Consider the following 15,456-nt stretch of genomic DNA (forward strand, 5'->3'; position numbering starts at 1 on the left):
GGCAGTGACAGCACCTTTCTGAGAGGGCCTGAACTGTCACAGGCATAGGTGGAGGGGTTCCCAGAGCTCCCCCACCCCAGGGCAGGAGCGCTCGCTCCAAGCAAGGCCTGAGATTCTCCCTTGTGCCGGATCAGAGGGATGCCGGGCTGCAGCATCAGCTCCCACTGAGCGTTCTGGGTGGATGCTACCTGTCAGTCACTGCGGGACAGTCCAGGGACACCCAGAGAAGTGCAGCTCAGAGAAACTCGAGTGACCCTCGGAGGAGTCTCCTGGGACTAGAGGACCTGTCCTGTGGCAGCCCCCGCCCGTTGACCCCCTCCCGGCGCCGCGGCTGCGGCTGCGGCTGCTTTAACTGGGCCGAGGCGGGGGGGATGAGGGCAGCCCCGCCGACGTGCCGGGCATCAGCTGACCGCGCCGGGCTCTGCCTCCTCCCGGGCCGCCCGCCCGCAGCTCCACTCCGGCGGCGGCGGCGGCTCCGCTGCGCTGGTCCCGGCAGCTCCTGGGGCAGCACCGCCGCCGGCTCCCCGCAGGCACCGCGCTCCCCACGCCTTGCCCTCGTCCCTTCCTCCTGCTCCTCCTCCTCTTCCCTGCCGCCAGGGAAGCCCCAGAGCCGGAGCACTCCCTGCCCCGACCCGCAGAGAAGTTGAGATGCTCCCATCGGGCTTCCCAGAGCTCTGAGTTTAGGGCGGGATTTTCGTTCCCCTCTCTGTCGTTTCTTTTTTTTTTTTTTTTTTTTAGGTTTGGTTTCTGATGTGATTTTTCATTTACTCCTTTTTTTCCCCCCTCCTTTTTTCTCGTTACCAAGCAAGCCAAAAAGCCTGCGATGGATGGCAGAGGCTCCCCATGATCCCGGGCGGTGCTCCCTGTGGGACATGCCCCGCTTGCGAGGGAATGCGGGCGGGCAGCCCCCGGCCGGCGGTTCCGGAGCTGTGACCGAGGATGCCCGCGACCTGGCTGCTTCTCCCTTCCTGCCCGAGCTCGCAGCGCTGCCGCTGACCGCAGTCGCAGGAATTACAGCAGCTCCCGGGCACCAGACCTCGGAGCGGAGCCCCGGGATCCCCGGAGAGAGGCGCTGCCCGCAGTGAACGGCTCCGCAAGGCGGCTGCCCCCACCCCTCCGTGCCTCCGGCCTCCGGATGGGGCCAAGGATCTCCCACCGGGCAGCGGGGCTGCGCCCGTAGATGCTCCGCTCCTCCCTCCTCCTCCTCCTCTCCGGACCCGCGGCTCGGCTCCCTCCCAGCGCACCGCCCCGACAAGGGCTCGCTCCCAGCCCGCCGGGGCTCCGGGGCTGCTCTGCCGCCGGGCTCCGCGGGATGCGGCTCCGCGGGACGCCGGGGGAGCGGGAGCGGGGCTCGGGCCGCCTGCGCTGAGCCGGCGCAGCCGCCCCCCGGACCCCGGCGGCCAACCAGCCCCGCCGCCAGCCGCGCCGCCAGACACGGGGACCTGCCTATAAATGTGATCCCCGCACCGCCACCCCGCCGTCGCCGCCGCCCGCCCTCCGCCATCCCCTCCCTCCTCTCCCGTGGTTCCATCCCTCCCCCTGCTCCCCTCCCCAAAGACGGTGTGTGCCCCCCGCCCCCCCGCCCCGCGCGCCGGTGCTCTGCCCCCCGCCAGTCACCGCCATGGAGCTCTCGGAGGTGCGGTGCCTGAGCGACAGCGATGAACTTTACACCATCAACAGGACCCCCCCCGGCAGCGGCAGACCCCAGCGCCTGCTGTGGCAGACGGCCGTGCGCCACATTACCGAGCAGCGCTTCATCCAGGAGCACAGCAGCAGCAGCGGCGGCAGCAGCAGCGGGGGGGGCAAGGGTTTCAGCTCCGAGGAGACCTGCTGTCCCAACCACCACCCCCACCCGCCGCACCACCACCACCACCTCCGGCGGCAGTCGGCCGGACGGAGTTTGGGCAGCGACCGCCACAACAACGGAGGCACCAAAGTCTTCCCGGAGCGCACGAGCAGTAGTGGGGACCTGGGCTTTCTGCCCCTGGACTGTGCCCCCAGCAACTCCGACTTCTTCCTCAACTGGGGCTATACATATCGCGGGGTGATCTTCCCCACTCTCCGCAACTCCTTCAAGTCCCGGGACTTGGAGCGCCTTTACCAGCGCTACTTCTTGGGCCAGCGGCGCAAATCTGAGGTGGTCATGAACATCCTGGACGTGCTGACCAAGCTGACCCTACTGTTCCTCCACTTGACCCTGGCCTCTGCTCCCATGGACCCTATTAAGGGCATCCTCTTGGGCTTCTTCACTGGCATCGAGGTGGTGATCTGTGCCTTAGTGGTGGTCAGGAAGGACACGACCTCGTACACCTACCTGCAGTACAGTGGTGTTGTCACCTGGGTGGCCATGGCCACACAGATCCTGGCAGCAGGCCTGGGCTGTGGCCTCCTTGGGGACGGCATTGGCTATGTGCTTTTCACGCTTTTTGCGACCTACAGCATGCTCCCGCTACCACTCACCTGGGCCATCCTGGCTGGGCTGGTCACCTCTGTCCTGCAGCTCGTCATGCAGCTGGTAATCCCCAGATTCGCCGTGACTTCCCTCAACCAGGTACTGTGGTGAGGAGAGGGTGGGAACTGTCCTCTTTCTCCATCACCTTGAGTAAGAAGAGGTGTAAGTGTCCCAAAAGATCCTCTCCCTTACAATCAGGTGCTCAGAAGTTCATTACCCAGGGGGAGATCATAGGCAAAATGAAAGCTTTCTGTCTCCCTCTCCTCTGCCACCCTTTTCTCATCCCAATGTCTTACCTCAAGCTGGGAGTGAGGACAATTCCTAACCACTCTGTCCCCTCTCCTTGTACATTCACTACACTGCTGTCCCTTGAAATAACTTTTGAAGGGAGAAGCTCCTTGGGCAAGTGGGGAGGATGGGTCATTTATCATTCCCCTCTCTGACTTCCAGCAGCGGTCTGGGGCTTGAGATGACTGTCTTAGCCAAACTTTCACACTGTGCCCATCTTTCTTGCTCGTGCTTTTTAACTCTGAATCAGCTGGGGGAATTGGTATACTTATATGTGAAGGACAGCTTGATCTGAGTTATGAGAAAACAGGAGCAAAGCTCCTTTGCAAGGAGAAACCAGTGAAACCTCAGTGAAACCAGGGCAAAGCTCCCCTGGAGATATTTGATGTGAGATCCTAGGCTGTCTTTGGAGGACACTGAGAAACCTTTTCTGCTGGTAGTCATGGGGCAAATGTTGTTGTGCTGCATCCTTACAAGTGAGGTCTAGGACAGACTACTGGTTACATGGTGGAGTGGTGTGTGGTGCAAACCACTGAGAGGCACTGGGCAAGACAGGATCTACTGGGTTAAAACCAGGTCTAACCTGACTTAACACTCAGATGGCTTCTTCCACAGAAAGTGAGAATGCACCAAATTCCCAATATCCCTGCAAGGCAAGAAAACACTGGCTAACTAGGACAACTTAATCCTGGAGATTCTAGCTGCTCCCTTTCCCCCTCCCTTCCCAGACTGTCACAGCTCTGTGCTACCAATATTTCACAGCAGATTATCATCTCCATTTGGCTCTGGAGAGAAGGGGGTGGAGGTACTAGCAGATAATCCCCAAAGGAGGGAGAGTACAGAGGAATGTGTTGTTGGTGGGATATTGTTTACACAAGTGCTGGGATGTGCAGTTGGGAAGTGACTGATCTTGCACCTGGAAGTTTTGATGATTGTGGTTTTTAGGGCACATCGACATTCCTTAGACCGTGGCAATCCCAAAACCCCTGCACACCCTGCCCATTCCCTTACTCCATGCACTTGTTAGCTCTGGGCTGCCTGACTCACTTCCCAGTGATTGGGCTCATCCTGTTTCAGGAGAAGCTGCCCTGGTGTGCTGTGCCTGGCTAAACCGTGTGGATGTAAGACAATTAGGCTGTGCAGAGTTGTTCCCCAGCTCTTGGTAACATGCTGATGAATGAACTGCAGCCGCGCACCGTGTCCTACTCCCATGCACTACTGGTGCTATTACTGATGGGTCAATAGCTGTGAGTTATGCTGATTTCTTAATTTACTTCCATATCCTCTCTTGGAGCAATGAGTAATGCGCTGCTATCTCATTACCCACCGGTATCACAGCTGTTTAGCCGGTCCATGCACACGCGCACGCACACATGCATTTGCCACAGACATTTCCCAGGAGAGATACTAATATCTTCATTTTGCAGACAGTTGTGTGAATGAACTGCCTTTGAGCGGTGCACAATGAGAGATTGTCAGCCAGATGATTCCCTTCATGAACTACATATATAAATCCCTTAACAGGATCCGTGCAGCTTGTCACACGTCGGTGCTTATTTACACTGGCTCTCGCCTGCCCAGGGACCGCTTAACGTCGCCCGATTACGCGCTGCTTCGGCCGTTTTGCCTCCAGTCCCTACGGGAGAGGCCGGATCCTTCCCCGCGCCGGGGCTGGCTCTCTGCAGCCGGATGCCGCGGGGAGCGCGGTGGGATGCGCGGGTTGCGGAGCGCGGCTCCACGGGCGCTGTCCCCCCGCGCGGTGCTGAAGCCGCCGCGGCGCGGCCCGGGGGCTCCCTCCAGCGGCCCCGGAGGGACGGACCCTGTCCGCGACCCCCAACCCGTCTCCCGCGACTCCCCATCCTCTTAGCGGGGTGGTCCAGGGCTCATCCCGGGGGCTCCGGGAAGCCGCAGCTGGTGCCCGGGGGAAGGCGCAGCCTTACTTTGTCACTTTTTGGTGTTGCACCATTTTTTTTTACTTTTTGCAGAGAATTGCCTAGCCCTTTCAAGTGTTAGTGAATGAGGGCTTTTACGACTGATGAAGGGCATATAACTGTTACTTCTCAAGAGAACAGAGAGAATTTAAATGGCTGTGTCATCAAGTTTATGTAGGAAATTTTTTGGCCAATGCAGATTTCTTCACCCTGCAGGCAAAACACTCTTTTCTAACAGGGCTTATTTTCCCAGGTAAAATGCTGCATCTGTCCTTCAAAGAAGCCTTACAAGGCTAAATGAACTATTTGATCAGTAGCAATATCTGTGAGCATCTTACTGTGCCTCAGGATGCAGGCAGATGCTTACACTGGACCAAACCCAGAAATTTAAGTATGCAATGAAAGAAAAAACAGAAAGTAAAACTCTGATCATGGTACATATAATGGGTTTTCCACTAATTTTTCTAAGATAAAGATTTCATGCAGGGAAAATACTGAATTCAATTCCAGACAGAAAGAATTGTCTACCCTGGAGTCAGTTTAGTATTGTACTCAGTAGTATCCATGGGCAAAACGGTTCTGATTCTCTTCTCAGTCACACAGTTATAAGTCAACTATAAGTCTAAGATCTTAAAGTTGCAACAGTTTATACAGGAGGAAAATCAATTGCTTTGACCTGTTTTCCCTTAACCTCTTAATTAATATTAGTTTTCATTGATAAGTATGTTCACCAGTAGTTCAAACCATTAGTAATGCTGAACAGAAGCATGCAGTACTAGTGCCTGATTTTGCTGTTTCTTGTAGTTAACAAAGCATTCATTATCATGAATAAAAATAATGCTCACTGTTCACCTTTTTTTCTTGCAGTAAAATTTAAGACATCACCTGATTTTTCTTTCCTTGCATCTCAAAATAAATTTGAACCAACATTCTAGATAAAGATGAAGGAGAAAGACTGCCTTGAAATAAGATTTTGTTAAAGTAACCAAAACAAATGTAGACTCACTTGTTTCAATCCTGCCAAGTGCTGAGTGCTTCTGGGGAGATACAACCACCCTTAAACCCAGCTGATCCCAGCCTGAAATGCTGAGGAATGTGCTGTTGCTCAGGTGTGTGTGTGTGTGGAAACATGAAAAAGGAACTGATATCATGACTTAGGTAAAGGCAGCACTGGTGCTGACTTGACTAAAGATTGTGTCAGGAAGCAAATGATAATGCAAAATCTTACTGGTAAACAAGTGCAGTGCTTGTTATGTGTGCCTTGTCAGACACCATCCTGGGGGTGGTGCTTGCCTCTGATATGACCCGAAATGAAAGTTTTATTTGTATTTCATTCATTCTTACTTTTTCCTTGGTAATAATTTATACAATCCAAAATTTCTAAGACTATACATGTGTTTCAGGCATATGGGGAAGAACAAACAACTCAGAGCTCCTTCCTGTTATGTAACATGGGCAGATGATAATATAGATATGAATTTTGACAGACTTGAAATTATGTAAGCTACATACACACTCTGGATTTTAATCCTCTGCCTTTACAATCTTCACTCACATGAGAAAATTCCACCAGAGTCAACAAGCCTACTCCTGTGAGTAAATCATCTGCATAAGGGATATCTTGAGGGACTAAGTCCTAAATTACACATATTAAATAAAAATTTAAAAACACATTTAGAAATAACCTTGAAGTGGGTAGTGTTATGACTGGATAAACTCATTCTTTTCTCTCTGTTTCCATCTGTCTTTCCAAGCCTAGGCAGTTCTGTGAATTAATATGGAGATTTTTTCTTGCTTATTTTTTCCCCAACCCCTCTCTCAGCGTTATTAATAGAGGAAAGACAGAATTCATGAAGTCACAAGGAGCCCTACAGAGAAAAATCTGTATAATATTACAATGGCAACTGACAGCTTTTGCATTCATATTCCAGCTACATGTTTTCAAATTCTGATCATAGATATCAGTATATGTGTATATACAAAACACACTCATCTCTTCAAAATTTCTGCCAAATGCTTGTGGAAAATCTATTAAATCTGTGAAATATAAGGACATTTCAAAGTTAGCTACTAATTGAAAATTAGAATCAAAACATTCCACCTTTATTCTCATGGTTACTTTTGTAGCATTATTTGTTATTAATTTTTCTGCCATAGTCTGTCGTGTCCAACCTGACTGTATGATTTTAGACTAGATCACGAACTGCTTTCCTTTTATATCCTGTAATATCACCTGACCAGTATCAGTAGGTCACAGCATAATTACGTTAGAATTGAATACACTTTTCTCTGAAGCCACTGCATCATTGTTGTGCTAAATAGGACAAATGGACTAAGTATATTTACAATTTGATGTTTAATTGCCTCCAAAATGGAGGAACTCAGGTTAAACCATGAATGAAAACTGCTTTTATTAGCTGGTTTCAGCCTACAACAGTTAGTGTGGTTCTTCTCAGTGCAAGTCACTTTGCTAGATTTGATGTGACATTTTTTTCTGCTGTCAGAACACTTCTGGGTTGCTTTTAAGGTTTTGTTTATTGCTTGTTTGTTGTTTCTCATGGCCTAGAAAGAGGCATACGCTCCAAAACAGCAACATCTAATGCAAAATAATCACACACCAGAGCAGCATACTTAGAGCTGACAATTAACAGCAGATCTTATTTGAATGATCCTTATGAGTCTGTACAGTAGACTGAAGGGGATAAACATCTCCAGTGCAGCCTCTTACTGCACTTCTCAACACTTTCAGTGATGTCATTGGAACAGGAAAGAGAAGAAGGGAAAATTAGAACTATTCAAGGGATTCAACTCTTTCCAGAGGGCATAGAAGGTGGCAAGTAGAAGGATTCCTCCTTACATTTTCCTTATTTCTGGAATATCTGACTATGCATGAGATAAACTAGAGTGTTTCATGTAAAAGGTGAAATTTAGTAAACAGAAAGGAATAATGTTTTTAAATTAATTTTTGTGTTGATGGAAACTCCAAACCTGGAAATCCTTACTCAGCTCCTGCCTGGCACTCCATCCCTGGAGGCCCCTGGTTAACATATCAACATGATGTGTTCTGGTCCAGACAAGTGCTCAGTGCACTGGGTGGGGAACCCAGTGAAAGTGAAACCCAGCAGGCGGTGGCAAATGGCTCCTTTTCCAAGTGACAATCTGTCACAAGTGGGGCCCCCAAGGGATTGATATTGAGCCCAATGGTGCTTAATATCTTCACAAGTGATCTGGAATATGGGATCAAATTTTGTCCATGGTCACCAACTGAGGAGGGAAGTCAACACTTTGGAAGGGAAAACCACTCTGTGGGAAGACCTGTGTTGGCTGGAAGAGTGGGCTAACAAGATCCTTATGAGTTTCAACAAGGACAAGTGTAAGATCTTTCATCTGGGAAAACATAATCCAGGATTGCTGCGCAGGCTGGGAACTGCCTGGCTGGGGAGCAAATCTGTGGAAAGGGACCCAGAGGTCCTGCTAAACAAGCAGCTCTGTATGAGTGAGCAGTGTGCAGCTGGGGCAGAGAAAGCCAACAGGATGCTGGGCTGCACTGACCAGGACATTCCCAGCAGAGACCATGAAGTCATTATCCCAGTCTACTCAGCTCTTTCCAGGCCACATCTGGAATACTGTGTTCAGGTTTGGTCCCCAATAAAGACGTAAACTGGCTGGAGAGAGCCTGAAGAGGGGCCACAAAGATGACCAAAGGAGGGTGAAGCCTGACATATGGGGAAAGGCTGAGAGAACTGGGCTTGTTCAGCCATGAGAAAAGAAGGCTTAGGATAGACATTCTCATTATGGTCCAGTATTTAAAGGATGGCAACAAAGAAGATCAGAATGCCTTTTTAGGAGTTACGTGAAAACAACAAAGAGTAATGGGTACAAGTAAATGCTGGGGAAATTCTGATTGGGCACTACATGAAAAATTTTTGCAATGAGAATAATCTCCCCAGGGGAAGTGCTGGATTCACCCACATTGGACACTTTTAAGATTCACCTGGACAGGGTGGTGGGCCATCTTGTTTAGACTGGTTTTGTCGAGAAAGTCTGGGCCAGCTGATGCTTGAGGTCCCTTCCAACCTGGTATTCTACAAGTCTATGAGTATATGGTCACATTTCTCTAAATGTAATCTTCTTGCACTTAGTTGTGCTTCTGTTTCTGTGCATCTCGAGAAGTGTCTCAATGACTCCGTGTTAAAGTTACCAGGCAACCTACCCAGAATCCAAACGCTGTTTTACTTGGAACACGTTTTGCAGTTGTACTACGCACACAGCCCAGTGTCAGTCAGTAGAGACGGTTATTGTGCTCTTCCTCTGCGTAGCAAATGTGGTGGTGCAGATGTTCCTAAGATGTGGCAGACCAAGGTTTAAATCCTTTTTTCTGATTGAAATTTGCCTCTTTTACCTCCCCAGAAAGTTTTCAAAGCAAACCTTCCCCGATTTCTAGCACAACTGTTCTTCTGGGAATATAAAAGGTTAAGATTCAGCATGGGAAAGAAAAATATAATAATCCTGACTCTGTAACCAAGTGATTATGGAATTCATGTCTGGAGGTGTCCTTGCTGAACATTTTATAATGTTACTAAATCATTCCCTCGAGCACATGTCCGAACCATCATACTGTACAGTCTGGTCCCCACTCTTTGACATGATGACTCTTGAACCCAAATATTTATGGGAAAACATCACTGTGATTCTCTAAATCGTAGGGAAAAATGAGGTTTAAGACATAGTCCCTGTCTTTCATAGTTTCTTTATAGTTGTCTCTCCTCTCATTCATCACACTGTTTATTTTATATTCAATCTGAGACATTAGAGTCTTTTTGCATATTGTATAAGGATCTGTAAGAGCATAGTGGCATTCAACATAGGCTTCTGGTTTACATTCTAGTAGTCATGTGTCTGGACATGATGTACACAAGGACCTTGCTTCATGGCTTCTGAGCCTTTTTTTTGTTCATCTTGTCCTTCCTTCTGAGACAAACTCTGTTTCACTTGCTTTGTTCTTGGTGCAGTGCAGCTTGTACCTATCTCCAGTGCAGAAAGGACTGGAGAGTTTCAATCCGGCCCAAGGAAGGAGGTGAATGCAAATCACTGGTTTAGTGCTGCAGTGAATCTTGAGCATTTTGTTACAGCCTCACTCATTCAAACCAGGGATAAAAGAGACCTGTCTGGTCAAAAGAGATCAAGCATAAAAAGTCCTGAGTACTTGGCATTTCTTGGAACTAAAGATTTCACTAAGGGGTATTATTAAGGCCTGCCTTACTCAAAGACTCCCAACAGCTTGATTTAGGGACCTGGTTTAAAACCCAGAGAGTGTAATATAGAGAATCCCATAGATTTGAGGATTTTTAGTTGAACCGAGAAGACGACTTCTTGGGAGGCTCTTTAGGGAAAGTGTTGTTCTGAATCCACATTTCTTCTGAAAGAGAACACAAAAGTGGACATTCAGCTCCTCCAGGAATCTTTTGGAATGAGCTCTGTCATGTTTATCTCTCTAAACACCGAGATTTGCTGACAGAGATACCAGTGTGGTGCTACCTAATCTAGAACAAAAAACATCAGGAATTGTGCACAGGCAAACTGCAAAAGCCAGGCAGCCATTGGCTGATAGAGTAATATCTCATCGTGCGAGTTGTATTTATTAGCAACTATTTTAAGAAGTGCTGCTATTTCATTTGCCAGCTTCTGCTGCAAGGCTTCACACAGTTAGCCCTAGAGGAGAGAGGAAGGCTGCTGAGTTCATTAATTAACCATTGCTGCAGCCTGAGAAGCAGCTGAAGCATATCAGTGTAACGACCACAACAAATAATTGTACTTTTCCCAAACAGGCTACTGTTGGTGTTATGATTTTTTATGATGTATTTATTTTTAATCTAGAAAACAGAATGTATAAATGAAATACTATTTATTTTATTTAATTCTTTTACATCAATTTTATTTTTCAATTTTGATTTAATCACCACTTTACAGTTTTGTATTTTCTTGTATCTTTAATTTCCTTTGTCTTAACAAATAAAATGCAGAAATCCTTTACTGAAATCAATGGAAGCATTCAACAGTGTCAGCATCTTAATTAGGAAAATCAGTTTATTTCTTTGGAAGGATCCGATCTCCAGGCGCTTTATTATTTCTCCTTTGTTCAAACTCACCTGCTTCATTTACCTCAGAGCTACTCAGGAATGCAGCTAAATATTCCGTGCTCCTTATTTTGGGTCTAGTACAGCAGAAGACTCATCCATCAATCCATAACTATCAACAAAATGCAAAGAAGAAATAGTAATAACAGCAAGGAAAAAATGAATAATCACAGAAGATCTAAATTATATTACACTGTATACCAGGTGGTTTATAATTCTGGAACAAGGTAAAGAAATTACTTAGATCTTAAGGCAGTTATTCAAATAACTGTACAAGATCTAGATATTCACATTCTTTTAGCTTATGACTCTGTCGTACGTGAAAGTTACTCTAACACTTATTAGTATTAATAATCTTCATAAGTATACTAGATAGAGTTATAATTGACACAGAAATCATCCCACATGTGCTCAGTATGAGTCTAATTTAATGTGCAGATATGCATGTTCACTTAGTGGAGGGAATGATACTCACCAGAGATTTCAGTTAGGGATTGGGAATCAGTACCATGTCCATTCCATCACTAAATTTATCATTGGTTTGTGCTGACCCACACATATCATTTTACCTTTCTGAGCTTCATTTAATTAGAAAATTTGCCTTTTTCAATTGCTGCAATATGTGGCTAATATTGCTTCGAGATTTTTCTTGTAAAATATGTCAGACATCCTCTATGATGCATCAAAAGAGGAATAGGGCATTGGCTTCTGTCAACCATATAGATTTTTGTTAAAAATGAATACATTAAATGCAGTGGAAATGCGTGCATATAACTTAATTCTTTCTTAAAAGACCCAGTTTGACATAATTCTTTTTAGACTTGGCAGGTATGTCCTACAAGGAGCAGTTAAGGACTCTGGTTTTGTCTAGGCTGGAGAAGAGGAGGCTGAGGGGTAACCTCACTGCTCTCTACAGCTTTCTGAGGAGGGGAAGAGGAAAGGGAGATGCTGAGCTCTTCTCCCTCGTATCCAGTGATAGCACATGTTGGAGTGGTTCAAAGCTGCATTGGGGGAGGCTCAAAATGGACATTAGGAAGCATTTCTTTACTGAAAATGGTGTTCAAACACTAGAGCAGGCTTCCCAGAGAACTGGTCAGCACTCCAAGACTGTCCGTGTTTAAGAGGCATTTGAACAACGTCCTTAATAACAGGCTTTAACTTTTGATGGCCCCTGAAGTGGTTCAGCAGTTGGACAAGATGACTGTTGTAGGTCCCATTCAAGTCAAATATTCTATTCTATTCTATTCTATTCTATTCTATTCTATTCTATTCTATTCTATTCTATTCTATTCTATTCTATTCTATTCTATTCTATTCTATTCTATTCTATTCTATTCTATTCTATTCTATTCTATTCTATTCTATTCTATTCTATTCTATTCTATTCTATTTCTATTCTATTCTATTCTATTCTACTTCAGCCTGATCGTCAGTGACTCTATCTGTGCTGAGAAGATGTTAAAGTAGATGCCACATAAGTGGAAAAGGACTTGTGGATGCTGGTTGACAGCCACCTGAACATGAGCCAGTGCGTGCCCAGCTGGTCAAAAAGGGCAATGATATCCCGGGTGTATCAGCTATAGTGTGACCAGCGAGACCAGAGGGCAGTGACTGTCCCCATGTACTCAGCACTGGTGAGGCTGCACCTTGAATCCTGCATTTAGTTTTGGGCCCCTCACGACAAGAAAGACATTGAGGGGCTGGAGCAGCTCCAGAGAAGGGCAACAGAGCTGAGGAAAGGTCTGAAGCACAAGTGTCATGAGGAGCAGCTGAGGGAACTGGGGGTGTTTAGCCTGGAGAAAAGGATGCTCAGAGGAGACATTGCTCTCTACAACTCCCTGAAAGGAGGTTGTAGCCAGGTGGGGTTCACTCTCTCAGGTAACAAGAGACAGGACAAGAGGAAATGGCCTTAAGTTTCCCCAGGGGAGGTTTAGATTGGATATTAGGTAAAATTTCTTCATCAAAAGGACTGAAGCAGTGGAACAGGCTTTCCAGTGAAGTGGTTGAGTCACCATCTGTGGAGGGATTTAAAAGACATGTAGATGTGTCACTTAGTAGCTTATTTAGTGGTGGACTTGGCTGTGCTGAGTTATAGGTTGGACTTGATGATCTTAGAGATGTTTTCCAATCTAAGCTATTCTATTATTCTATATAGTAACTAATTCTTGAAGCATTAAGTGAGAGTATACCCCAAAATGGTTGGAGAGATTTATAGCAGATTCCTCCAAGATCTGAACGTCCTTGAGAGTAGCCAGTGAAAATTCGTCTTTGAGACTTAGGCAGATCTTGAGTCATATGAATGTTGCCCAAGGACATTACTGTAAAAAGTTGTTGACATTTCCAAAATGTAACCAAATGCCACTCTGACTGACGCTATGACAGTTTCCATGTTCTCCCCAATCCTGAGAGTAATAGCAGCTTGTTGACAATAATAGGAAGAGAAGAATTTATTATATGTATTTCATTTGTGCTAATGTAATTGCTTTTGTCTGCTGCGTTCCATTAGTCACCTGAGAGGCTGTAAGAAATTACAGAAGTATACATGAAGTGTTCTCATTTTCTATGTGATAGTACAGGATGATAGGGCCTCCAATAATCTTCTTGTAATCTTAATAGCTCTTCATGCTTAGAAATCACTTTTCCAATGACTTACCACTTTTTTTCCTGCAAAAATTTACTTGTGTCTAGTTATTCTTAAGGCTTAGTTATGTACATTTTCTGATGACAGCCACTCTTCTTTGTTATTACCACATAGTAAAATATCTAGCATAAGTATTCAGTTCCAATCCCATCAACGATCAATACAGTAAAATCCAAAAGCTTTAAGGATAGAAGTCTCAGAGGTAATGTTACGTTGGAGAGGAAGTGTAAAAGAATTCGTCTCTTAATATTATGCCAATTATTTCAAACTCAAGAAAAACTCTCATATGCATAAAGATGGATATAAGTTTAAGTTGTTTGATGACTTGGGACTTATAAACTTAGTACAAAGATTGCTAAGGTGGCTGTTCCTTTCCTCTTCAAGCAGTTAACAGAACTTTTGATGGCCAGTTTTCTACCAGAACCTGCTACCTTCCTTATTAAGTTTACAAATGGTCTATCCAAGTGCATTTATTAAAGAACCCTTCTGAATTACGTATAAGAAGGAAGACTATTTGAGGTCACTTGTGGTTTTCTTCTGCAACACAAAGCTTCTGTAATTTAACTTTGACCTAGTTGATTTTTTTAAAATATGAAAACAACAAATGTAGGTAACAAAATCAAATAATATCCCATATTTAATTTTCTAAAATTTCAAACCAATTAACAGTTTTACATATATTTGTATTATATTGATACAAACACTCTGCAAAAGCAATGCTGTGAAATTTCATGCTTTATTCCTTTTTTTGTAACTTGCTTTCAGATTCAGTAATTACATTTGCAAGTCAAAATAATATTTACTATGTTCCTAAAGTTTGTGTATATCTAAAGAGGGTTTAGAGGTGTAATTAAAAAATGGAAAATACACACACCATTAAGAGATGTTTTTTCTAATTACTATCATTAAAAACTTAAAGTATAATCTGGAAATCAAACTGTCATATACTGGCTAACAGCAATATGGATTCAGCCATTGCAGATTTTAAGAGAACTTTGAAAGGTGTTTAGTCAAAGCTTAGTGTCCTTTATCATATAATGGCAATTCCAGGAGTCTCAGACAAGAAAAGAGAAAATGCTAGAGCACCCTACAAATAAGGAAATAATTAAAAATCCAAATCATAAAGACATACACAGAGAAACCCTGTAAATTTTCTCACAGACTTTGTATGAAACCTGTGGTCTCCAAAACATGGAAGGATAGGTAGTATTAGAAATTATTCCCAGGATAGTCATCTGGCCTAACGCCCATTTTTCAAAGTCATCTAGGAACTTAAAAGTTCAGCAAGGTAGCAAGAGAGATTTTCAACACTCCACAAGCTAAGGGACTCCTTAAATCACTGTAGTGGTTTTAAGAGTATTTTGTGGGACTCACTGTCTCCCAGCAAACTCAATAATCTTACGTGCATACAAAACAAAACTGGGAGGAGTGAGTGGTGCCCTGGATAACTGTGCTGCCATTCAGAGGGGCCTCGGTGGGCTGGGGAAATGGGCTAACAGAAACACCATGGAACCGTAGAATCATAGTGTTGTTAAGGTTGGAAAAGACTTCTAAGATCATCTGTCCAACTCTTAACCCAGCACCACTGTTTTCACCACTGAACCATGACACCAAATGCCACATCCACATACCTTTTCAACAGTTCCAGGGATGGTGACTCCACCACTTCCCTGTTTCAATGCCTGATCACCCTTTCAGTAAAGAAATCTTTCCTTATATATAATCGAAATCTCCTCTGGTAGAATTTTAGGTCATTTCCTCTTGTCCTGTCACTTCCTACATAGGAGAAAAGACCAACACCCACCTGGCTACAGCCTCCTTTCAAGTAGTTGCAGAGAGTTATAAGGCCTACCCTGAGCTGCCTTCTTCTCTAGGTTAAACACCCCCACCCCCTCAGCCTCTCCTCATAAGGCTTGTGCTCCAGACCCTTCCCCAGCTCTGTTCAGCAAAAGGGGAATGCAACGTTCTGTACCTTGAAGGGAATAACCCCCTGCATCAGTACAGATT

At 45.4% G+C, this 15,456-nt stretch overlaps 1 protein-coding gene across 2 annotated transcripts in view; it reads left to right on the forward strand.

Annotated features, from left to right (window-relative positions):
- The first annotated feature begins 1,485 nt into the window (after positions 1-1,485).
- ADCY8 (adenylate cyclase 8) overlaps positions 1,486-15,456 on the forward strand; it is a 128,673-nt gene continuing 114,702 nt past the window's right edge. For both annotated transcript variants that reach the window (XM_064644684.1, XM_064644694.1), the window contains exon 1: positions 1,486-2,551. In XM_064644684.1, coding sequence (XP_064500754.1) covers positions 1,622-2,551 — 930 coding nt within the window. In that variant the 5' untranslated portion in view covers positions 1,486-1,621. The remainder of the gene's footprint in view (positions 2,552-15,456) is intronic.

The sequence above is a fragment of the Pseudopipra pipra genome, chromosome 1 (genome assembly GCF_036250125.1).
Source record: "Pseudopipra pipra isolate bDixPip1 chromosome 1, bDixPip1.hap1, whole genome shotgun sequence".
Taxonomy (NCBI): Eukaryota; Metazoa; Chordata; class Aves; order Passeriformes; family Pipridae; genus Pseudopipra; species Pseudopipra pipra.